This window comes from Lampetra planeri, chromosome 11, assembly GCF_965212315.1.
Source record: "Lampetra planeri chromosome 11, kcLamPlan1.2.h2, whole genome shotgun sequence".
Taxonomy (NCBI): Eukaryota; Metazoa; Chordata; class Hyperoartia; order Petromyzontiformes; family Petromyzontidae; genus Lampetra; species Lampetra planeri.
The window spans coordinates 1,828,489-1,855,111 of NC_136117.1; the positions used below are offsets into that span (position 1 = coordinate 1,828,489).

The following is a 26,623-nucleotide window of genomic DNA, read 5'->3' on the forward strand; positions in this document are numbered from 1 at the left end:
GGACGATTTCTTGCCTTCTGTCCGGGCCACTTTATTACAGTTCGTTATATAACACTTGTTAGCTAAGCCGAGGATTCGCCGCCCGTCGCTTGTTCGCTCCCTCACTCGCCGCGTCCTTATCCTATTTCCTACTCTCCTTCCCTATCCTATTCCCTACTCTCCTTCCCTATCCTATTCTCGACTCTCCTTCCCTATCCTATTCTCTACTCGCCCCATTTCACCCCTCCCGGCTGCCGTGTCTCGCTGTCTCAGCGGATTGACACCACGGCAGCCCAGGGGGTCAAGCGTGCCGACGTACGGACTGCGCTTACCCCTAGCGACCCTATCCTATCCTGCCCAGGTCCACACAGGACTACTCTCAGCCTAACTAGCTTGGCGGGTCCGGCTTCAGCTTCTGTCATCTTCTGTCTTCATCAACTCAACTCCCAGGCTCGTTTTGCCCGTCTTATATATTCCTCGCGACCCCTTCCAGAATATTCTCTAGAGGACCCTCTATGATTGGTGGATACTGATCTTATCAAATCCCGGTCCACCTTCCCCCTTGTTTATCCCAACAGAATTACCCCAACGGTCGTCCTGACCTTAGCTGCTCTTACATCCCCCCAATGATGCTCACCAACTGCCTCTTCTGGCCACCCAGCGCGGACATGTAGTCGTTCCCGAATATGCGCGCGCTGAACCACGACACGTGTGCATGTTGAACTTTTTTGTGCCGGATGTAGCCAACTGTGTGCTAATCAGTGGGGGGCGGTGCTAATTACCGCCAAGTCAGCGAAGGTAGAAAGTGACAGATCTTTGGTGCGGTGACGTGGCCCAGCCATTGTGCACTTGCGGTTTGCATGGTTTTCGCCGTGACGTCAAGGATCCCCTGACATTATTAAAAAACGAGTCGGCCATTGTGTGCCGGTTTCATGATCCAAATTTGAAAAAATTGCACCACCGTTTACTCAGTTGGGATGACACATCGCAACATTGCCCCCTAGTGTGAAACTATTGTGGACTATGTTCCACATAGAGTAGCATCTTTGTTCATGATAGCCTCACGCTATAATATTTGCATGAATACCAAATTCACTAAACTATTAATTATTATTTTTAACTTGTTCACAGCTATAATGTCTATAAATTTGTCTTTTTAGCATAACAGAATTACTAAGTGTTAGTCTATCTGCTTGTTGCTACAACAACATAATATTAGAGTGGTTGGCTACGTGCGGTTTGAAAGAAGTTTAACATACATACATATGAAGTATAGTAAACTACGGCGGGAAACCACTTGACGGGTAGCACACTTTATTCACACTTGGGTTGTCATAATAACACGTGTTGTCACTACAGCTCACGCTACACGTTCCACCTGACACGGGTGGTAACTACTGCTCACGCTACACGTTCCACCTGACACGGGTGGTAACTACTGCTCACGCTACACGTTCTACCCAGCTACACACACACGGGCATTCCAGCCCCGTAGCATCCGGGGGAACCTCTAGACCCACCCCAGCTTGGGTACGGATCACGACCACTGGGTCCCGTGGCCCGGTCCTCACACGGACGTCCGGTCCCCGGGTCCCAAGGTCCCGCCTCTGAGCCACACAGGGCCCCGGTCCTTACAAGGACAGCGGGACTAGGTGTCTCAGGGCCCTATCTCTTCCTCCTCCGTCTTCCGTCTTCACTGGTCACCAACTTCTCCTCGAGCGCCCGCGCGCACCGCCTTATATAGCCCTCCGCTATGCGGACCGCGATGCGAGCACCCACCCTAACCGACCAATCATCACGCGCTGCCACACGATCCCTTCTTGTGCCAGCGCACATAACCAATCCCCACGCGCTGCCACACGATCCATCACTGTCAGCGCGCGTCACCAACACACAGCCAATCACCATCACATAACCCATGACCCCGCGCTGACCTACGATCCCTCACCGTCAGCGCGCGTCACCAACACACAGGCAATCACCACGCGCTACCCCACGATTCTTACTACCAGCGCGTATCACCACTACATCACCCCCCCCCCACATAGCTCGCAGCCGGCCCGGCTGCCAAACAACAACAAACCAACAAAAAAAAACCCCACTCCCGAAGTGTGCCCCGTAACACAACAATGCAAAACAACAACACAACACAACAAGACAACACAACAACACAACAAGACAACACAACAACACAATACAACAACAACCTATGTACAAACCGACGAGCAACACAATAAAGTTATTCCAAAAAAAAAACGTGTCCAGTGTCTCCTTGACTACCGATCCCCCTTCCGCACGCTCCTTGAACGGGTGATAAAGTGGTCGAGCGGACAGGGAACGTAGTGACGAGACGCTCCGGCCGCGTCGGCCCGCATCCCCACCCCATTTTTTCGGTCAGGAAAAGTTGCGCGACCTAGCGCAAGTCCGCCTGGCCGGTCCGTCGTACGGGACGAGACACTCTCGACCATCCGGTGGCACCGGCAGCCCAGGAAGGCACGGTTCGGGCCTGGAAGAACCGGCCGTGCCCCGGGGATCCGGTCGCCGGTGGTCGGCAGCCGTCAGTTCCCGGACACCTGGGAGCGGATCAGGCGAAAACATGTGGGGATCAGGCGAAGAAATCCCCCTCCCCGGGTCGTCGGTCACATCACCTGCTCGGTCATCACGACACAAAGGAAGGCCATATGGTGGCAAGAACGGTTTTAGCCGGGAGGGGTGAACGTACCACCGGTGCTTTCCCCATTTTATCTGAACACACTGGGGGCGTGCAACCCGCACGACCTCCACGGGTCCCCGCCATGGCCTCAACAATTTAGGTGACGTAGCCAAAGGTGCATGAGGGCAGTGCAGCCAGGTCTTATCGCCCGGTTTCCAATCGTGCACGGACACCTTCCGTGCACGCAATCGCTCGTTGGCGACTTGCCGAGATCTTGAATTAAGCCGTGCGGCCTCCCGTGCCTCGGCGAGTTTTGCAATGTTAAATTTAATATGGTCGGCCAATTTGGAATTGGGCCGTGGCGCGGAAAGTCCCAGCTGAGTCTCCATGGGCGGATCAGCCTCCCGACCATACATCAGATAAAATGGGGAAAACCCCGTAGCTGCGTGGGGGGCCATTCTATACGCGGCGAGGACCCCCGGGACCTGCAAGTCCCAGTCAACCTGTGCCTCGCACACCTGCTGGCACAACATGGAGGTTAAAGTCCTGTGGAGTCGCTCCACCATCCCGTCAGTCTGTGGGTGGTACGGGGAGGTGCGCACCTTTTCAGTACCCAAAAGGTCGCACACCTCCTGCAGCAATTTACTCGAAAAATTATTTCCCTGGTCGGTCAGCAAGCGTTCGGGAGCCCCCTTGTCCAAGACGTAGCCTTGGACAAAAGCATCCGCCACGGCCGCCGCTGACTGGTTGGCAAGTGGCCACGCCATAGGCCATCGGGTAAAGTATTCCACACCAACCAACAGGTACTTGTTACCCCTAGGCGTGACAGGAAAAGGCCCCAAAATATCCAGCGCAACGAGCTCGTTGGTGCGCGAGACCTGAATAGACTGCAGCGGTGGATTCGGCGCAACGGGCGGTGGTTTCCGTTTGGCGCAATCCACACACCCCTTCAGTATATTGATCACATCGCTCCCCATCCCCGGCCAATAATAGTCCCGCTGGATCAGGGCAAGCGTTTTGTTTACCCCCAGATGTAAGAGGCGTTTGTGTGCAGCCAAAACAACTTTGCCCCGCATAGCGTAAGGCACGACGAGTGCGTGCCGCCAGGACATATTGTCCCACCTCATTAGCAGGCCATGCTTGAGCAGCCAGGAGCCAGCCCGTGTTCGACCCTCCTCGGGACCCCCCGCCCTACGACGCAACGCGAGCAGGGAGCTGTCAGCCATCTGGAGTCGGGCCCACTCAACGAGAGACAGTGAGAGTAGCGAGTCCCCGCCCGCAGGGTTAGCGGGAACGTCAACCATCGGCGCATTCATGGCCGCGACCAACTCACTCTCGGGCACAGCACCTGGCGGTTTACAGCGCGCCGACCCCATCAAGCACGCACATTCAGGACTAGGCGACAACCGCGACAGGGCATCCGCGTTGGTGTGGCGCAACCCCTTACGGTAAGTGGTCGTAAATTGATAGTCCTGGAGGACTTCCAACCACCGTGACAATTGGCCCGAGGGCTGGGCGACCCTCAATGAATACTGAAGCGCCGCGTGGTCCGTCCGGACCGTAAAATGACGGCCATAGAGATAAGGCCGAAATTGCTGCACAAAAAAAACAATAGCCAGCAACTCGCGACGGGTGACGCAGTAGCGCTGTTCCGCAGGCGACAAAACCCTGCTACCATAGGCGACCACCCGTTCAACTCCCCCAACGACCTGTGAGAGCACCACCCCAATGCCCGTGTTACTAGCATCAGTATCCAGCAAGAAGGGACTCGTAAAGTCAGGGTAACGTAAGGGCGGGGCACCCACCAAGGCGTCCCGAAGGGAGCAGAACACGGCCTCCTCCTCTGGCCCCCATCGAAACCTGACTCCTTTGGCTGTTAGAGCGTGCAAGGGTTTGGCAATGGTGGCGAAATGCTCCACGAATCGGCGGTAGTATGACGCAAAACCAAGGAAGCTGCGGACCTCAGAAACCGACGTGGGCGTTTGCCATGAACTGACACAGTTTGTCTTCGCGGGATCGGTGGAGATCCCTGAAGAATCGACAATGTGGCCCAAGTACCTTACGGATTTTCGCAGAAGGTGGCATTTCGCCGGTTTGAACTTTAACTTATCCGAACGCATCCGCAAGAACACCCCTCTTAATCGCTGGAGGTGTTCCTCAAAGGTTTTACTGAAAACAATGACATCGTCAAGATAAATTAAGCAAGTATCCCATTGCAAACCCGACAAAACCAATTCCATAAGGCGCTGAAACGTCGCGGGAGCGGAGTGGAGTCCCATGGGCAACCGATTAAACTGGAACAGGCCCCCTGGGGTCCGGAATGCTGTCTTAGGTTTAGACTCATTGTCGAGTGGCAGCTGCCAGAATCCCGACAGTAAGTCAAGCGTAGAAAAATACTGCGCCCCGGACAATGCGTCCAGGGACTCGTCCATCCTGGGGAGCGGATACGCGTCGGCCACGGAGATTTTATTCAGGCGACGGAAATCCACACAAAATCGCAAGGAGCCGTCTTGCTTTTTAACCAGAACGATAGGTGCTCCCCACAGACTGGATGAGGGCGAAATAATGTCGGCCGTCAGCATGTCATTGACGGCCGATTGAACGTGTTCCTTCTCGGCAGGACTCAGCCGGAAGGGATTCTGCCGGACTGGTGCTGCATCGCCTGTTTCAATGTGGTGGCGTAACAGGTCCGTGCACCCAATATATTTGTGCGTGCTGAACACATCGGAAAATTAGATCAGCAGAGCGCGCAGCGCACCCAATTGCACCCTTGACAAATCACTCGAGTCCGCACACAGCGAATCGACCCATTCAAGGTCATCACCCGATGCAATTTTCTGCGCCGGGACGGGATCAACATGTGCAACAAGGCGCTCTTCCGCAGGGACCCGTGCCGCGTGAGCAAGCACAGTGCCCTGCGGAATAATGGCCGGCCTAGAACCCGCGTTTAACACCATAACGAACGGGTCCCCGTCAGCCCGAACCAACGTTTGAGCCACCGCCAAATCCAGACCCCCGACAGCTCTATTCGATGGACCCAAAAGCACGCCTTGTCCCGCAGTCTCCCCACCCAATGGCTTCCGCAACCGGAGGGGTATCAACATCTGCGAACCCGGGGGCACGTGCACCGTCTGTGTCGCTAGCGCTTGGATCGTCGCGCATGCCGTCCGTATTTCAGTAGGGTTAGACAAAAAAGAAATACGGCGACCCGATGGCAGCTCAATACAACGTTGATCCACGAGGATTTTAATGGGCATCTTAGCCAAAAAATCTGTGCCCAACAGACAAGGAACTGCTAGGGAAGAGGAGACGAAAATAGGTCCCGCCAATTTAATATCACCTATGGAAATGGACGCCCGAATCTGACCGATAATACCCAATGAGCCCCCATTTGCCGCGTAAAATGGCACGTCCACCGGAAGCAGAGGTCGACATTGGACGGGGAGAATGTTATAAATGAGGTCTGAAATTATAGTGGCCGACGCTCCCGTGTCCACCAACACCCTGACCTCGACCCCGTCTATGAAACCCGTAACGACCGACGAACCGGCCGCCGCGGCCACAATTCTGTGGCCCAACTCGGACCATTCAATGTCCCCCCCCGCCCCGTACGAACCCCCCTCTCCGAACCGATTCCCCGACCCCCAATCGCCCATCCTCCGCCGCAAAGCGACGGCCCATGTGTGTCGTGTATGTAGGCCGAGCATATGAAGTGCCGCGACTTGCCGGGGGTAGTTGGGACGACTTGGGGCCATGGTCGTCGTCCAGCCGAGGTCCCGTGGCGCGCTGACGTGGAGCACGGCACCCGGACGCCACGTGGCCCCGAAGGCCGCAGTTGTAGCACGTGATGAGGGACGTCGGAGGTCTCGGTTGCTCCAGCTTGCGGGTCGATCGCAGAGGCGAGCGACCCCCCGACCTCCAATCCCCCGGTCGTGCAGCCGCGAACGCCTCCTCCCGTGGGCGAACGACCTGGGGCTCGGTGACCACCGGGCCCGGAGCTGAGACCCCGGCAGCAGTGCAGACGACCACTTGTTTCCGCTGCAGGACCTCGTGCGCTTGAATACTCGTTGCTAAACGCAACGAACATATATCCACTTCGTCGGCTGTGTTGATGGGGACCCCCAGGTCCTGTGCCAACTTGAGCAGTTGTTCCAAAACCATAGCGTCCTGCCCCTCCTCGTCCATACGAGGGAACGCGGCATCGGCGAGGGCCAGCGACGCCGTGCGGTAGGCGAGCGCGGTCTCCGTGTCTGCCTTCCGTCGGCCGTAAAATAGGTGGCGGCAGGCCGAAGGTGGTCCGTAAACTTTGGCCATGAGGCCCAGCGCAGCCTTGAGCGTGGAGCGGGCCGATCTCGATGCGGACCCGAAGGCCGCGAGCGCGTCGTCGTCCAACATGCCTCTGGATATAGTCCAATCAGCGTCATGCTACGTTCTGTGGAGTACCGCCTCTTTTTGGGCGATTTCCCTCCAGCTGAGAATCGCCCCGAGTGGTCCCATAGACTTACATTCAAAGATGTTTTTTTTTCGAACGGGGGCGCTGCAATGCATTCTCTATGGCTTCCGGGAGGGCTCGCCCTAACGTGCTTACGTCATCATACGTGCTTACGTCATCATACGTAAGCACGTTTCATCCAACAATAAAATTTGTCGCCACCTAGTGGAATCTTTAATAAAAGAAACTTGAGTGGTTTGTTTTAATAGTGAGTATAGAAACAAACAAGATGTATTGTAAGAGTCACTTTATTTTTCATTAATATTAAAGAAGTGAAGTTGCCTTTATATGCTTAAGCTGTTAATTTATCCATTGCATGGGTGGACCTTATCCTTATCAATCATCCAGACATTTGCTCCCCCTGAGAGATTTTGCAGGAGCCGCCACTGCGGTCATGGTGTTATATTTGACCATACTTCACCACGCTGGTTGGTGAAGCAGGAATGCATAGATGGTGAGAGCATAGTTTCGTAGAACGATTTATTTTTCTACGCTGCTTTCAATGTACTAGACGTCTGTGAAAAAGAGCGTTGTAGCTCATCAGATTCCTCCAGTATAAAGATATATTCTGAAATGTTATGATGTAATCCCAGGGGTGATAATGAACAATAGACTTCATTTCACCAGGTGAGGACCAATGGAGATAACAAAAAGTCTCGTTTTTAAGGGTGACCTGGGTCAACAGCTGATGAGAGTCTTTTTCAAACCGGAGCAAAGCACAGCAGCACGAATTACTTATCACAAAACACTTTCACTTTGAGCAAACAGGAATGCGGGCGTTGGGTTGTATATCCATACAACAAAGTAATGCCGCTCATGCTTGGCTTCTGCTGTTCACTCACAGTAGGTTTCATGAAAAGGCAGATTGTTACCATTGCACTAACAAATGCAAACTCAATGCTATTATAAAAACATGGTGCAAAATGTAATAAAATAAGGTGGAATTTAGTTATAAACAAATTACCTTCAACTTTGCACGTGAAGTATCTGGATTGCTATGGGAAACCGCCGCGTTAGTGGGCCCGGGACGTTCACTGCGGAAGGGATGCCGAGAGTTGTTCCGACTACCATGGGTGATGGCCCGTTCACTCCTGGCGCGGTGTCTCAAGGATTTGCGAAGCTGTACTTGGACGGTGTGTGCCTCTGCTGTGCAAGGTGGTGGTGATGGAGGTTCTGGGCTTGCGGTCGCTCACAGCCAACCGCACCGTGTACTGCACCATGGAGGTAGAGGGAGGGGAGAAGCTGCAGACTGAGCAGGCCGAAGCTTCCACACCAAAGTAAGATAAATGTGCTCTCCTTTCTTGAATCTAACCACACGATTCCTTGCATCCGTGTCCCCCTGCACTGTAGCTCATGTTGCAGCTCTCGGCAAGGAAAATCTCAGCGCAAGCAGGGACCTCTGAAAATGCTTAATTTCCTGGACAGACTACTCTTATTGTTATTTTTATGAGCAAATTCCTCTTTTTCATATCAAAAACGATCTCACCACATTAATCATTGACACTGCTCCACTACAATAATTTAATTAATAGTATTATATGCATAGATGTACTGTTAAATTGGCAGGGGAATTAATTAGTAATTTCTGTGAGGATTTCTCAAATCCATAGTAAGTGTGATTTTGAATTTTGCTTTATACTTACCAGAGACTTCTTACAATCATTGGAATGGCTCCACAGAATGTAATTGAAATTTATAAAGTTGGGCATAAAAAAAGCGTTCCCTCATAGACAGGCTATCTGGATAGAGGAGGAGTTTTCCTTTCCCATTAGGGAAGATGTGCAAGGCTCCAGCAAACGCACTCCCCAGCTTTTGCCTTATGTGCTTCTTGGTTGATTCCTTGACTTGGACAATGCCTAGGGAGTTCATTGAAGAAACCAGTCTAGAAGTGAGATCAGTCATTATCATCACTTGAGGATTGCCAAAAAGCTCCACCCTGATGAAGAGGAACAGCTCATTATATGACTGATTCACAGCAGCTTCGTACTGGGCTGCAGCATCATTATCTTCATTGCTGGCAACCTCTTCTTTGGAAACCTCATCTTTGGTGTGCAGTGGAGAGCATGGCCTGTGGTAGTGCCCTTCAGCTGCTACAAGGTCTCTACTCAATGGCAAGGATTCTGCTGTTCGTTTTATTTGTGGCTGCACTCCCGATCTTTGCTCGTATTGTCTCTCTTGGCATATTTGTTGGTTTTCTGACAAAATATTCACTCTGCGTCATAAGTCCTAGACGTATTTGGGGCATGTCGAGCTGTTCTCTTAGTTTATTTCTCTTCAGCAGAGCCACTGGCACTTTGCTTTTCTTTTGCAAGGATGCCATCAAGAACTTTCTTCATAGTGAAGATACTGCGACACTTTCTGTGGTAGTAGATTTCTGGAATCTGTCCGTCAGGAATGTCTTTTGCCAGTTCCAAAACTGGTGCATGATTTCGTATCTGAGCTGCCCTGAGCAGAGTTCTCCAGGAGTCAACAATTTGTGGTGACACCAGCTTATCTGTATCATCAGAACAGTTGATGATGCACTCCAACCATGGTCGCTTTGGTAGTGGGTTGTTACTTGCTTGTTTCACCGGTGGCCATATTCAGTCAATTTTCACCTGCACCATACAGTACAATCAGAAATCATCATTACTTTGGTGCAAAACCTGAATTAATCTGTCAGTACTTTGGTTACACATTGACGGAAGCAGAGAGTTACAACCCAAAAGCAAAACTAACATTGATAAAGGGTAAAATTAATTTTAACTAATCTTAACTAAATTAAGGGGAGGTACTACAGGTGAATAGGCAAACAAAAATTCTTGTCCTTTTATCAGAATGAAAAATGACCATATGAATATACACCCAAATTTAAGGTTTTTTTTGTATTGTGACTTTCCCCCCATTCATTTATGCATATTAGGTGTTATCTCATTAAATATGCAAAAATTTGCATATTATATAAAACACAATATTGACTTAGTAGATGAAGTCAGATCTTTTTGGTTTGTTTTAATGTGATCAATACCTTATCGGTTGGTAATCTACAGAGGCTTTTGTCAAAATATTGTTCTTTCAGATAATGATGTTAAAATACACTTGACACATGTTAGAAAACAAGATTTTCGCCAATTTTTTAAAAGATATAATACCACATAAAATGAAAATGACAAAAGATATCAAAAAATCCGTCTGAACATTTCTAGCTATTCCAAGTAGGAAGCAGTATGTAGAATGATGTGGCTTTACCTATTAGGAAACATGAGTTGTCAAACTCGGCATGCAAAATGTCATTTTGAGAATATCGCAATGCCAGTTCTGGAATTGTGATTCTCGTAGCAATAAGATTTGAGAGTTCTACTTGTGTTCTCCTTCGTATTTCCATGAAAGCAAGGTAAATAGCCATATATGACTAAGCGAGACATCTGCTCCAGAGAATAAGCTTTTCAATGATATGCAATTCAACTAAGTTATTTCTTAAAATGCGGAGACATTTTGCGATGAAATATGCTAAAAAACGCTAATTTAAGGCTTTGTTTACTTGGCGAAGTTTGTATAAAATCGTTAAAACTAACTATTTCTAAGTTGTAAATAGTTAGTTTTTCTGATTTTAATAATCAAGTTATTGGTAATAATTGTGTGCATGTTATGAAAGTTCACAATTTATAGAAGCAAAATAAATAAATAAATTACAAACTGAACAAAAATAATTATTTTTTGCCTGTAGTACCTGGCCTTAACTAATAATCTTAACAGGTACATTAACAATACATTGAGGGTAAAGTTAGCACTTGAGATATCTTTACTGAACAGAAATAATACAGAACCACCAGTACTTTCCTCACCTGCCAGGAAATTATCATCAGCAAACAAGCTGCTAGAAACAGAAGGAAAACGGATAGCGCCAATCTATTCCAGACTTAACTAAGTCACTGAAATTGAAGAACAAGCGTGAATAAATGCAATAATATGTAAGAAATGCATGCCTTGGTAACAAACATCTATTTGTAAATTATACTGGTAGGAACGAAGTGGACCAGCCTACAATAGATTATATCGTCCGTCCGTTTGTCCGTCCGTCCGTCCGTGTAGCAACATCGCCCCCTACTGCAAACACTTGGCATGACCCTACAAAAACCTTTAGACTCAGTGAGGCTTTCCTGGCTAAACAAGTGTAACATTCCCTTATAATTCCCTCAGATAGCTTTTAATTAAAATATTTAAATTAATGAGGCTTTCCTGGCTAAACAAGTGTAACATTCCCTCATAATTCCCTGAGATAGCTTTTAATTAAAACTTTTAAATTAAAATTTAACTCACAGCGTCCTAAAGCCTACAGCTAGGCCTAAAGCCTAGACATGGGCCTCAAACTCTCCCTTCGTATCGTACCCCCGTGTGTGTGCAAGGGAGTTAATGTTTAACAATGTTACATTTCCTGATGCTTTTAAATAGAAACATTTAAATTTAAAGCTTCTACATAAATAATAAAAACATTTAAATTAAAAATTAACTCACGGCGGCCTAAAGCCTACAGCTAGGCCTAAAGCCTAGAAGTAGGCCTCAAACTCTCCCTTCGTATCGTACCCCCGCGTGTGTGAAAGGGAGTTAATGTTTAACAATGTTACATTCCCTGATGTTTTTAAATATAAACATTTACATTTAAAGCTTTTACATAAATAATTAAAACATTTAAATTAAAAATTAACTCACAGCGGCCTAAAGCCTACAGCTAGGCCTAAAGCCTAGAACTAGGCCTCAAACTCTCCCTTTGTATCGTCCGATTAGGTGTAGCAACATTCGCCCCCTACTGCAAACACTTGGCAGGACCCTAGAAACACCTTTAGACTCAGTGGGGCTTTCCTGGCTAAACAAGTGTAATAATACATTATGTTTATATTCTTTGGTTATTCGTTCCTACCAGCCCACCCCGCAAGGTCCTGTTTTATTGTCTTAATTAACAGCAGAGGTGTTGGAATGTTTTATTTGTAACGTCCGGGCAATTAAGTGTGATTGCAATAGGTGCAAAAACAGGTTTCCTGTGAGAAAAATTAAACAGCTGCTCATTTGGAAAGATTATCATGTATTATTTTACTTCTGTTGGTGTAACAAATAAAATGGCACCATTGAAGTTTTTCTACCTTTGGCGGTACCGATAGCTGGTCTGGCCCAAGGACTAGTAGATGTAGATGCCACTGTACTTTTTGGTTTTTTTCGGTAAAGTCACGTAGGTTAAGAAAGAAAACAAATACATTAAATCACGACGTTTCGGAGGAAACACAAGCTTCCGTCTTCAGGTGGAACCGTCACAGCAAAATTACTGTATCAAGTGAAGAGAGCTCTAAGAGACACGACCTTATATATTGGTTAAGGGGAGGGGGGAGGAGCCAGGATGGGCCGTGGGGGGGTTATAAGCAACTTCAAATCTAGAATAGATGCCACTGGTTTTCATGTTCTGCAGATGTAGATGCCACCACCACCATCTATTGCGCAGTGGTTGAACTTACGACTCTCGGTCCGAACAGGCAACTGGACATACGGACAGGTTTGTTCGTATCTCTGAAAGTTAGTAAGTCGAATGTTTGTAAGTAGAGGAGTCCCTGTAGTGCAGAATGTGAGTTGACTGTTATTTTTTTCCATGAAATGTAAACATTACAGTTTTCACATTCGTACAATTATCTATTATTTTGGTATTAATAATCATTAGACATGAATAATTGTCTTTGTTTATAATGTATTCTGTTGTGAGCTAATATAATAATAATCATAACACAGTCCTTGTAAATCCACTGCTGAATGAAGGTCTTTCCATGCTGTTATTGGTCATGGGAGGGTTGTTTGACCGTACTTCATCACGCTGGTCAGGGCAGGTTGGGGAAGTGGGTGTTTAGGACTGGTTTGGAGATCACTCACCACTGATGTTACCCGGGGCAGGGAATCAAACTCAGGTTCATGGCACAGCACACTAACTACTGCATCACTGCGCTCCTATGTGCAGATATTGACATACAAGGGAGTTTGATATCTCTTAAGTCCCCACTAAACACCCATCTTTTGAAAAAAGATTTTCCACATCAATTTTGATCCTCGTTGGCTCTAGCATTGTGTATTTACTTATCTTTGCCCTTTTCATGCACAGTGCCTTATGCGTACAAAATTTTGTTACATATTTTCGATTTCCAGGTTGTCCAAAAATCTGGCCTAACAATTGAAATTCGGATGATCAAAAGTAGTTTTGGAATAATCCGAAATGTGATGTCCCGTGGCGTCGCTCCTTTGCCTTTCCTGCCACAGTGCCATCACGTGATTCTATTTTGACAATATATTTAACGTCACTTTCACTTGCATAATTCAAATGTAAAATTGTGTAACTGATGGAACTATATGTTCACACTTTACATTCAATTATCGATCTTTACAATTCTTAAGGGGATAAAATGTAGTGTTGAAACAATGAAAGTTATTTTAACTTAACACATTTAAATCTGGAAATACAAAATAAATATGAAATTGGGCCTAAACATTCCAGGACACTATATCTGAAAAAATTAAATCCGAAAGACATCGCTCTCATCAAAAATTCCGCATTCGTTACCATTCCACATTTAAAGAGGAATTTAAATTGACAGGAGTTATCAATCGTAGTTATGTTTCTAAATGTTACACAGATATAATTGTATTTGCTGTAATGTCAAATGTCCATACTTATCACACAAATACTCACCGTTGTCCTTCCCTGCACCTCCAATTAGCGCGGTTGGCTATGTACACACTCTCACACATCGCACCTAACGTGTCAAGGTGTGCACGGCAGTGTCCGGGTGTTCACCTGTCGTGGCTGTGGTGTGGCTGCAGGTGGGACACGCAGGGGGATTTCAGGATCAATGTCCCTCTGCCCCTGGTGAAGGTGAAGTTGTTTGCAGTGAACAGTAGAAAGTTGGCCCTGGAGGACAAGGAGCTGGGACGGGTGAGTCTGGCATTCAGACTGCAAAGCAGTTCCATTCCTGCATGTGGCATTACATTCATGAATGCCAGTTTCGAACTCGGATCCTGGTAGATTATCAGACAATATATTTCTTGCCATCAAATACTAATTCGTGTTTGGATCACGCAGAATACTTTTTATGATAAATAACATGTGTATATTACGATTGTAACGATGTAGCATCAGTAGGGTCAAGCTCTCATGATGGTTTAATCTCAGATCAGGTTTTGTGTTAGTGCGGGGTAACATTGTACATTTAACATATACGTTTTTGCAGCAAGTTTTTGTGATTCATGATCGATGTTTTTTTTTATTAGGTCACCTCATGATCTGGTAAAATGTCTATCGTAAGACCCTCTTTCACCTAACATAGCCACTAAATTAAATTATCACGAGACCAAGCATTTAATGTGCCATTTATTATTGTATCAGCTCACTCACTGTTGAGTGGAAGTCCAATTATCACAACCATATTCAGTAATTAGATCCGCGACGTTTCATTTGAAACTATGCCAAGTATCTTCAGGACAAGATCCAGGAAGTCCGAATAACTCACTTCCAAGATGGTATTGTGACTTTCTGTTCCTGGAGCGTGTTGTACTCCAAAAGATGGACATATCGTTTAAACCACAACAGGGACGGTTGAAACGAAATATGGAAAGCAATGATGATGTAATAAGGAAAAGGAAGTCACAACCGATGTGATCAAGACTTAAGTTCAGATGGCGGGACACATTGTAATAACAAGCATCGAAGGTCGATGTTGACTATGCAACAGCTGTCGGATCTAACATAAGAAAGGGAAGCTTTGGCAGGAGCATTAGCATCAGTAGCATTGATCCATGACAACTTCCGGCTTTTTAAAGGTTTTGTTTAGTCATGCGGTGTAGTGTTAAACTTATGATGTAATATTCCTTTATGGTGTTTAATCAGTCGCAGTAAAACATTGGTGAATGTTTAACTTTCCGCTGGAGTTTATCTTCCCACGTTGAAGAGGGCCACCGATACGTTCGGCGCAAGTCCTAACCAGGCTGTGTTTACCACTGGCAGGTGATCCTTCAGCCCATGGCCACAGCCACTCGCGTCAACGAGCTGCATGCTCTGGCGGTGCCCAAGAACAGCGTGGACCAGGGGATGAAGATTAAACTGGGCCTGCGCATGGACAAGCCGCAGAACATGAAGCACAGTGGGTGAGGAGAGTCTTTCCATCTCTAGCCTCGCTGAATTTCTCTTGAGCGAGTTGCTGTTGCCGCTGCAATATCAGATGAAATGGTGACGTATGCATGTTGAACTTCATTCGCACCACCGCACATAGCCAACCGTGCTAACCGGAGGTGCGGGGGAAAAGACAACAAACTAAACACAAAAAGCAGTTCATCTTCTTGGTTCTTTCGCTAAAGTCACGTAGAAGGGAAGTAATAAAATAATAAAAATAAAACATAATAAAACAATTCTCACGACGTTTCGGCCACAACGCAAGCAGCCGTCCTCAGGTGAAAACCAGGTCTGTCGAGGCGACAGCGTCTGAATGAAACAGCACACGTGCTTGGAGCATATATAAGCTAGGTTGGAAGGGGGGAAAAGAGCGCCTTGACAAAAGAATATGCATATCAAGAGGAATTTAGCATATTTATGGGAAATGCAGGTATGTGATTAGTACTACTCATGCCCGTGCATTATGCAGGATTAGCAGCATCAAAGGGAAGGGATATGGGAAATGCAGGTATGTGATTAGTACTACTTATGCCTGTGCATTATGCAGGATTAGCAACATCAAAGGGAGGGGATATGGGAAATGCAGGTATGTGAATAGTACTACTTATGCCCGTGCATTATGCAGGATTAGCAGCATCAAAGGGAGGGGATAGGGGTAGCATTAATAAAGGGAAGGAGTGTTAATAGTATGTAGCTGCAGTAACTAAAACCACCACGTAAACAACTAAAGTATAAACTACATAGTATCATCAGTATACTAAATATATTCTACAATAAGCTGAGTTACTAACAGTAAGTAATATATTACAATTCTACGTCGTAAAAAAAAATATATAATATGCTTCCATCTAAACTTTATTCTCTTACATACACGAGTCTACACCGTACTATATACTGCCATAGACAAACCCAACATTAAATTATATACTGTATTGCTATAAACCACCCTATACCTTATACATTGTAATATTGCACTATGTATTATTCTACCCACCCTAATGTATATCACACTGCTTGATATTCTCAGGTTTTTTCGGTAAAGTCACGTAGGTAAAAACATTAAAATTAATGAAAGTAAAATAAAACAAAACAAAAATAAAATTCACGACGTTTCGGAGGCAACACAAGTCTCCGTCATCAGGTGGGTCCGTCACAGCCGAATTAGCTGCATCAAGTGAAGCAATGATTCAAGATGTAATCCCTTATAAGCAAGTTGAAGGGAGGTGGAGAGGGGGGGGGAGAGCTTATCAGGCTGTGGTAGCCAATGAATGGAAACGTATCGGGAGGGAGGAGGAGCGGTGATCAAAGACTGCACGCAGTGCTCAACACAATGAATGGAGACGTGTCGGGACGGAGGGCGAGCGGCGATCAAAGACTGCACGCAGTGCTCAACACAATGAATGGAGACGCGCCGGGACGGAGGGCGAGCGGTGATCAAAGACATCACGTAGTGCTCAACACAATGAATGGAAACGTGGCGAGCGGTGATCAAAGAACAATGAAGAGATTACTGTTAAACACTGTGGATGTTAACACTCGGTGAAGTAAATTAAAATAGTGCCTGTCAGATAAGATGGTCCAAAAAGTGTAATTAAGTCTTTTTTGCGTGGTTAATAACATCTTTCCAGTGATTACTGAGTTTGTACCCATCATCACGGTTGAAATTATGTCTGTGTTTGTATATTTGTATGGCTTCGTGTACAAACCTTTGATGGTAGCCCGGAGGTTTGCAGAGAACCTTGGTCTCGGAAAAGACAATTTCATGAGAGCCCGCCGAGTTGTAGCAATGATCAGCAACGGCCGAAGAATCAGTTCTGCCGTGTTTCAGATCTGACTTGTGCTCGCGGACACGATCAGCAACATGACGTTTTGTTTCTCCAATGTAGCAATCACCACAAATGCAACTCAATTTGTAGACTCCAGGATACTGTAAGTCAGGAACGACATCCTTCACAGATGGAATCAGATCACGGATTTTATGCACTGTACTGAATCGGACTTGGATCTTATGTTTGTTTAGAATTTTGGAGATCTTTTTGGTCACGCCTGCTATGTATGGTAACGTGTCTACAGGAAAGCCACCCACACAGATTCCTACTTGAAACCGGATTCCCACCACCACCCATCTCAAAAGAATTCTCTCATCAAAACGCTATACCACAGAGCCCATGGCATTTCTGACAAACACCACCTGACCGGTGAATTAAGACATGTACATCGGGCCCTGAGGATGAACGGATACTCTGACCGTACTATCCGCCAAGCTGTCTCTCCCACCACACAGAAACAGCCACATGAAACTCCGACCAAAACCATCACCTTACCATACATAGCAGGCGTGACCAAAAAGATCTCCAAAATTCTAAACAAACATAAGATCCAAGTCCGATTCAGTACAGTGCATAAAATCCGTGATCTGATTCCATCTGTGAAGGATGTCGTTCCTGACTTACAGTATCCCGGAGTCTACAAATTGAGTTGCATTTGTGGTGATTGCTACATTGGAGAAACGAAACGTCATGTTTCTGATCGCGTCCGCGAGCACAAGTCAGATCTGAAACACGGCAGAACTGATTCTTCTGCCGTTGCCGATCATTGCTACAACTCGGTGGGCTCTCATGAAATTGTCTTTTCCGAGACCAAGGTTCTCTGCAAACCTCCCGGCTACCATCAAAGGTTTGTACACGAAGCCATACAAATATACAAACACAGACATAATTTCAACCGTGATGATGGGTACAAACTTAGTAATCATTGGAAAGATGTTATCAACCACGCAAAAAAGACTTAATTACACTTTTTTGGACCATCTTATCTGACAGGCACTATTTTACTTTACTTTACCGAGTGTTAACATCCCCAGTTGTTTAACAGTACTCTCTTCATTGTTCAGCCAGCATTGGTATGAACATGGGCATTTTCGTTCTTTTGTCTATCATGTGTATCAGGCCTCCCCTCCCCCTCTCTGTCCATTGTGTTGACGTGTGCAGCAGCAACCGCGTCCAAGCCGTCGTTCTTTTTTTTTGGCCCCCCCCCCTCCCCCTCCCGATGCGTTGTACTTAGGACTCCGTGCTGTCTTTGAGCCCCGCCCCCCTCCCTCCCGATACGTTCAATTCATTGGCTACCACATTCTGATGAGCTCCCCCCCCCCCTCTCCTCCCCCCTTCAACTTGCTTATAAGGGATTACATCTTGAATCATTGCCTCACTTGATGCAGCTAATTCGGCTGTGACGGTCCCACCTGATGACGGAGACTTGTGCTGCCTCCGAAACGTCGTGATTTTTGTTTTATTTTATTTTATTTTCATTAATTTTGATGTTTTACCTACGTGACTTTACCGAAAAAACCTAAGAATATTCCTCTTGATATGGAAATTATTTTGTCAAGACGCTCTTCGCTCCTGCATCCCAGCATAAATAGTCGCTCCAAGCCTGGAGCGTGCCATTCAGACTGTCTACTTGACGGACCTGTTCTCCACCTGAGGACGGCTGCTTGCGTTGTGGCCGAAACGTCGTGAGAATTATTTTATTTTGTTTTATTTTTATTATTTTATTACTTCCCTTCTACGTGACTTTACCGAAAGAACCAAGAAGATTTATGTACTGTGTTGAATCGGACCTGGATCTTGTGTTTTATCAGGATTTTGGAGATCTTTTTTGTGACCCCAGCAATGTAGGGTAAGGTGATGGTCTTTAAAGGCTCCTCAACAGGATCCTTCTTGATGGTTGGAGTGATGGCTTTGCGGATTGTGTAGTCGGAGTAACCATTAGCCTTAAGAGCTTAGCGTACGTGTTTGAGTTCACTGGCAATGTGTTCATGGTCGGATATGCATTGGGCTCTATGATATAGAGTCTTGATGAGGGAATTCTTCTGGGATGGATGGTGGTGGGAATCCGGTTTTAGGTAAGCATCCATATGGGTGGCTTTCCTGTAGACAGAGTGGCTCATTGAACCATCAGGTCTCCTTTTAATTAGGACATCCAAAAAGGGTAGCTTGCCATCTTTTTCGACTTCCATGGTGAATCTGATGGCTGGGTGTATGGAATTGATGTGGTCGAGAAATTGGTCTAGAGCAGGCCGGCCATGTGGCCAGATGACAAAAGTGTCATCTACGTACCTCTTCCATAAGGTCGGGCGTAGAGTGGCAGTCTGGATGGCGTCAGTCTCAAATTTCTCCATGAACACGTTGGCTACAACCGGAGATAGGGGGGAGCCCATTGGGGTGCCCTCAGTTTGCTTGTAGAAAGTTCCATTCCAGGTGAAGTATGTATTGGTTAAGCAGTGTCTCACCAGGGGGGATACCCCAGCGTTCAGTCCTTGATGAACCAAGTCTTCAATGATTGCGATGGTGTCAAGTACAGGAACTTTGGTGAATAAGGAAACCACATCAAAACTGACAAGCAGGTCGTCTGGGGACAGGGAAATCCCCTTGATTGTCGATACCAGGTCAGTAGAGTTTAGTACCGCAGAGGTGGTTTTTCCAGTGAAAGGCCGTAGGATTTCAAACAAAAAACGAGCCAGTTTGTAAGAAACACGGTAGGACAAACACCTCAGCCGTGGCAGATCACTGTTACAATTCAGTGGGCTCACATGATATTGACTTCTCCAAGACAGAGGTTCTCTGCTGGCTACCATGAGAGATTCGTTCATGAGGCGATCCACATATACAAACACAGAGATAATTTCAACCGAGAAGATGGATTCTGGCTTAGCAATCATTGGAAGGACGTAATAAACCATTTTGGATCTTAACTGATTGTGTTCACGTTTACGGTGACTTTCAGACCGCGTTCCACTCACTGGCATTGTATTCTCTGCAGGGAATGGATTCTTTGCTCCGCTGCAAGTTTTCCTTCACTACTCACCCATTGACATATTTCGTTGCTTCCTCTTAGTATCTTTCACACGACGGTCAATGGTACAGTGTATAATAACAAATATTATAACATTTATATGCTTAATACAATGTACAAAGTAATATATAGTATCGTAATTGTATAGTCAATATACAGCAGTGTGATATACATTAGGGTGGGTAGAATAATACATAGTGCAATATTACAATGTATAAGGTATAGGGTGGTTTATAGCAATACAGTATATAATTTAATGTTGGGTTTGTCTATGGCAGTATATAGTACGGTGTAGACTCGTGTATGTAAGAGAATAAAGTTTAGATGGAAGCATATTATATATTTTTTTTACGACGTAGAATTGTAATATATTACTTACTGTTAGTAACTCAGCTTATTGTAGAGTATATTTAGTATACTGATGATACTATGTAGTTTATACTTTAGTTGTTTACGTGGTGGTTTTAGTTACTGCAGCTACATACTATTAACACTCCTTCCCTTTATTAATGCTACCCCTATCCCCTCCCTTTGATGCTGCTAATCCTGCATAATGCACGGGCATAAGTAGTACTATTCACATACCTGCATTTCCCATATCCCCTCCCTTTGATGTTGCTAATCCTGCATAATGCACAGGCATAAGTAGTACTAATCACATACCTGCATTTCCCATATCCCTTCCCTTTGATGCTGCTAATCCTGCATAATGCACGGGCATAAGTAGTACTATTCACATACCTGCATTTCCCATATCCCCTCCCTTTGATGTTGCTAATCCTGCATAATGCACAGGCATAAGTAGTACTAATCACATACCTGCATTTCCCATATCCCTTCCCTTTGATGCTGCTAATCCTGCATAATGCACGGGCATGAGTAGTACTAATCACATACCTGCATTTCCCATAAATATGCTAAATTCCTCTTGATATGCATATTATTTTGTCAAGGCGCTCTTTGCCCCCCTTCCAACCTAGCTTATATATGCTCCAAGCACGTGTGCTGTTTCATTCAGACGCTGTAGCCTCGACAGACCTGGTTTTCACCTGAGGACGGCTGCTTGCGTTGTGGCCGAAACGTCGTGAGAATTGTTTTATTATGTTTTATTTTTATTATTTTATTACTTCCCTTCTACGTGACTTTACCGAAAGAACCAAGAAGATGAATCCCTGCAGTCACGAAAGCTTTAAATCGAAACAAAAAGCAGTTCTAAAGAAATTCGTTTTTAATATAGATTTAAAATGACATCATCCTTGATTGGATGGTTGCTGGTTGGAAAGTTTCCAGCGTGCTGTGCTTTACGCATTTCAAACGACGTGCACACCCTGATCACCAGACCAAGGTTTTTTGATCACCATTCACGTAATTCCACTGATATGATCATCAGTTAGGGCAGCCGGGTGGCGCAGGGGTAACACGTGTAACCTGCATTAATTTGCACAGTGATTGCAATTGTTGAAACATTGTACAACACTGATCCCCTATTGTACAATGTGCGACCTATTTCTATGAAGACTAAACTTTTATTTTTACCAGGTAAGGCCCACTGAGCTAGTTACAAATGATAGCCCAATAAAGTGGCTTATCTTCTGGAAATAAATCTTGACTTAAAGCTTTCGTGAATGCAGGAATTCATACTCTTTGGGTCTTTCGGTAAAGTCATGTAGATATAAAAATAAAAATAAAAATCACGTCATTTCGATCGCAACACAAGCAATCGTCTTCAGGTGAAAAAATACAGCAGGTGGACTGTTGAGGCAGGAAAAAATATTGTGGAAATCTATAGCAGCTAAATACTCTTAAAGGGATGTTTCTAAATGTGGAGGGAAAAACCGGAGGACAGAGATCAAATCCACGTGACCACAAGGAGAACATGCAAACTCCAAATATAGAGGCGGCAAGGTAGGGATTGTACCTACACACTCCTGTATGCCAGGTGAGGTAGTTAACATCTCGTCACCGTGCTGTTCTCAAGGTTCAGGTAGGAACGCATGGAATGTAGAAACTTCCTGATAAGCCAATCAGAGGGCAGGGTTAAGAGTAGGAATGGACTTATTAATCGATCCCCATTCACATTCACACTCATGCATGAGCCCTCCTCACGACTGACCACAAGGCACTGTGTTCCCAGCTACATATTCATTAGCCATCCCAATCACTCGTAAAACTTATAATACATTGACAACTCCACGTACTTAATAATTAGCATCATTATGGAGAATATAAGTAACAAAATAATAAGCAGTCAATGACGTGAGTGATTATTCTGTGTTATAAATGTAATTTTCCGGCGAATTAGGACCCATATCTAACGGAGAGGCTGTTGCCGATAAACATCTTTCTGTTCACCGAAATTGGTGTTAGCAATCCTGATTCTGCTGATGAGACACTGTGTGTATCGAAATTGGTCCAGTGGTGCTTGTGTTGAACCAACGCTGATATTATTCACTCCTAGAAGGCCATGTGTGACTCGTGGGATGTGTCAAGAAAATACTTTGCTGTTTAACGTGGAGAGTCAGATATTTGAAGGTGTATTGTCTGCTTCTGTATTTTGTTCCATGTACTCATGATCAGGTGAAATTGAACGACTCAGTGTCATGCATTCATCATTCATTCTTCCGACTTTATATGCACTGCACGTGTGTTTTGTGCGTGTGATGTATTATTATTATTGTGCTCCATGCACCTCCCGCAGAGCACACTGTAAGGACGCTGCTGTGTGGTAGTGTGAGTTGTAGTATGCTTATCGCAAGTGTAGTCTCTTTCCTAAACTTATGCCGCGTGATTTAATATTCCTGGATTTAAAAAATTGTTGATATTCAATAAAATAGTTCTCAAAAGTTACAATTGCATGCAGTTTGATGGCTACCGTCGTCCTTAACCATTTATGCACGCATGGGTGTACGATTACCGTAAGGTTGGACTTTGCACATTGTATTGCGCCTAATTGTTGTTGTGCTTTCCTGCTTGTAGATATTTATGGGCCCAAGGGAAAAATGTTTGGAAAAAATGGAAGAAAAGATATTTTGTCCTGGTGCAGGTAAGGATCGTGTAAATGCACACAGGGTCATGTGAATGTTTTTGTTTTTTTACAACGGAGATGTATTAAGGTTAAACCTGACTGCTCTCCCGTTTATTTTTGCCTCAGTGCATCTGCATTTTGAATGTCTATCCATGTTGATGCTAAGTTTGTACTGAACTTACGCGAATTTCCTTAACTGTGTTTGACCTAAATGAATGGGTTCCTCGTCGAGACAATGCAAGCAGCTCAGCGTGCCGGCATGCAGCAGAGAACCCTCTTACCCGCTGTAGCAAGCTGTGTTCCTCATACCGATGGAGCATCTGCGGTGAAGTGTTTCTTTCCATACTCGTCTTCCTTTTGAGTTCGCTATCACGGCTGCATATCAATATTTCTCAAACGCTCGAAAAAGCATCTCTCTAACGCGCAATATCATAATCTCTCAAACGCTCAATATCAGTATCTCTCAAACTCTGGATATCAGTATCTCTCAATCACTCAATACCAGCATCTCTCAAATGCTCAATATCAGCATCTCTCAATCACTCAATATCATCATCTCCCAAATGGTCGATATCAGCATCTCTCAAACGCTCGATATCAGAATCTCTAAAACTCTTAATATCAGCATCTCTCAAATGCTCAATATCAGCATCTCTCAATCACTCAATATTAGCATCTCTCAAGTACTCACTATCAGCATCTTTCAAATGATCGATATCAGAATCTCTAAAACTCTTAATATCAGCATCTCTCAAATGATCGATATCGGCATCTCTCAAATAATCAATATCAGCATCTCTCAAATGCTCGCAATCAGCATCTCTCAAACTCTCGCTGTCAGCATCTCTCAAACGCTCACTATCAGCATCTCTCAAACTCTTAATATCAGCATCTCTCAAATGCTCGATTTTCATGTCATGGACTTGAATCAACTCTCGCTCTCTCTTTCTGCCCCTTGTCGCCGCCGTTGAGGGGCAGTCGTCGATTATGCGCATGGTCGATTGTTGTGCAGCTCCGCGGTCGTGCGCAGGAGGGGTGGCACCCATGCCAAAACTGGTGCCAAAACTGGTGCCAAAACCGATGGCAGAATTGGTTCCAAAACTGGTGCGAAAATTGGTTCCAAAACTGGTGCCAAAGCAGTGTGCTCATAGCCACATTCCAGTCTATGAAGCCTGATACAAGGCAATCTGGATAACTGGGCCGTATGCACAAGTGATGTGTGCTGGCGATATAAGGCGGTTTGATACGAGACCCGAGAAAAGTAACAATCACAGTATTTGAAATGATTTCGTAAGACTGCCACCATGAGCCCTAGAGGGGAGAAAGTGCATCATTCCATCGTTTTGACTGCTTCCAGGTCAGCCAATGCACGTTCGCCATCTGCAGCTACCGTGAGCGCAAGGCGGAGCCACAGGAGCTGATGCTAACGGACGGCTTCACCGTGGACTACACGGAGCCCCCTGCAGGTAACGCCACTGCGGTGCGGCCCCCGTGGAGGAGCCCCACGGCTGCCATGGGGAATCACGACCACATTGCACCGAGTAGCAGCAGCCAGCAGCCAGCGGCCAGCAGCCAGCGGCCAGCAGCCAGCGGCCATCAGCCAGCAGCCAGCAGTCAGGAGCCAGTAGCCAGCAGCCAGCAGTCAGCAGCCAGCAGCAAGGAGCCAGCGGCCAGGAGCCAGCAGCCATCAGTCAGGAGCCAGCAGCCAGTAGCTATCGGCCAGCAGCCAGCAGCCTGTCAGCTGGGCAATGATTGCTGTTGTGCAATCCCTATTGAGTACCTTGCTGTGTTTATTTTATTTTAATTTGTACGTCGCGCCTTACGTTCACCGCAGACGTGACTGGAGGGCGTGCGTTCTTCCGCGCCGTGAAGGAGGGTGACTCCCTGCACCTGGCGAGTGACGACGATCAGGACTGCGTGCTGTGGGTGCAGGCGCTCTGCCGTGCCACCGGACAGTCTCACAAGCCCCTACACCCATCCCAGGGCGGCAAGCTGAGCGCACCCGGAGGGACGCTGCTGCCGTCAGAATGCACGTGAACTTAACACGGCGCTCGCCGTCACCACGCCCGCTGTAGAATAAACTATAAACTATTTTAATTATGTTACCAGGTAAGGCCCAATGAGCTATGTAGTTATTTTTCAGAAGTGACCTGGCCATTACAAATGATAACTCTACGAAATGACGTATCATCACGTGGTAATTCATAGCAGCCAAATACTTGAAACACATGTTGATTCTTAAATATGGAGGGGGAAAGACCGGAGGACCTGGATAAAAATCCACGCGATGCCCAGCTCACCCTGGCCACTCTCAAAAGCGAGACTGTCCTCGTCTCTTGAGTTCTCACCTGCTTAAACAAAATAAACTTGAACTTAAATATTTGTGGACAGATACATACCTGTTTCCCCATTGTTCCCCCTTTGTACCCCCGTGTTCCCTGTGGGAACTACGCAGCCAAGCAGTGACATGGTAATTTCTCTTCGACCATTTAACTGTAGTACAGGTTTAATATTCCACAAATTAGCTGTAAATAATGGGCATGATATAAAACGTTGAAGCCAGTGTCTCTTGCTGCTCGAATGAGCACGGGCCATGGACAATCCCCAGCCGGTGTGGGGATGTCTCGGGGGGCCGTGGTTGTGCCCCCTCTCCATAGGGCAACGACCACAACGTGCTTCTACAGTAAATGGAAACGTGTAGACCGTAGTTACTTGATCGTAATAGGTATTAGGAATTATATACATAGGTTCATGTGGGCTGTTCCACGCAAACGTAATGAAAGATCAATGCAGAAATTAGACTTGGTGTTGAAATTTCAGTTTATTGTACCTTTGGCCCAATTCCAGGGAACCATGGCACTGACTAGGTCCATTGTTGTGGATTCCTGGGAATACCTGGAGTGTGGGACTGATCCTAGTGAGCTCCTTCTCTATGATGAGGGCCTGTGGCCTCTGATGTACAAATATTGTCCTTCACCAGCACTGTGCCTCGGTATATAGACACATGTGCAGTGAAGCTTTGACAGAGATCTCTCATCACACAGAGTCCTTGCACTGCAGTGATTGGCTCGTAATGGATGAGTGGATGTTATTGCTTTGCTGAAAATCTTGTGGTGCCCCACCCTGTCAGTGAGTCCTGTCATTACTGTGGTGTGCTCTTTAGGAGTTTAAATTGTCTGGAATCTAATAATTACGTGAACTTGATTTGAGTGCTATTCAATAATATATTATATACTGCTATGCATTCTAAATGGTGGGAGATATATTGTTTCAAAATTGCAAAACATGTCTAGATACAAGTAGTAGCTTTTAAAACTTAATCAGGAGTAATTCGTGAGGAGGTGGAACCAGCCGGTGAGGATGCGTCCCTGCATGGCTGGAACTCGGGGAAAACAGCTGATCATTCGTGTTGTGGCCGCTGCCAGGCCATACACACTCTGATTG

General features: G+C 46.0%; 1 protein-coding gene across 1 annotated transcript in view; it reads left to right on the forward strand.

Annotated features, from left to right (window-relative positions):
• LOC144721195 (calcium-dependent secretion activator 1-like) overlaps positions 1 to 26,623 on the forward strand; it is a 117,896-nt gene that overhangs the window by 47,359 nt on the left and 43,914 nt on the right. The window contains exons 7-12 of the mRNA XM_078598600.1: positions 8,280 to 8,401; positions 13,956 to 14,067; positions 15,136 to 15,275; positions 23,131 to 23,197; positions 24,537 to 24,645; positions 25,014 to 25,208. Of these exons, the coding sequence (XP_078454726.1) occupies positions 8,280 to 8,401; positions 13,956 to 14,067; positions 15,136 to 15,275; positions 23,131 to 23,197; positions 24,537 to 24,645; positions 25,014 to 25,208 (745 nt within the window). The remainder of the gene's footprint in view (positions 1 to 8,279; positions 8,402 to 13,955; positions 14,068 to 15,135; positions 15,276 to 23,130; positions 23,198 to 24,536; positions 24,646 to 25,013; positions 25,209 to 26,623) is intronic.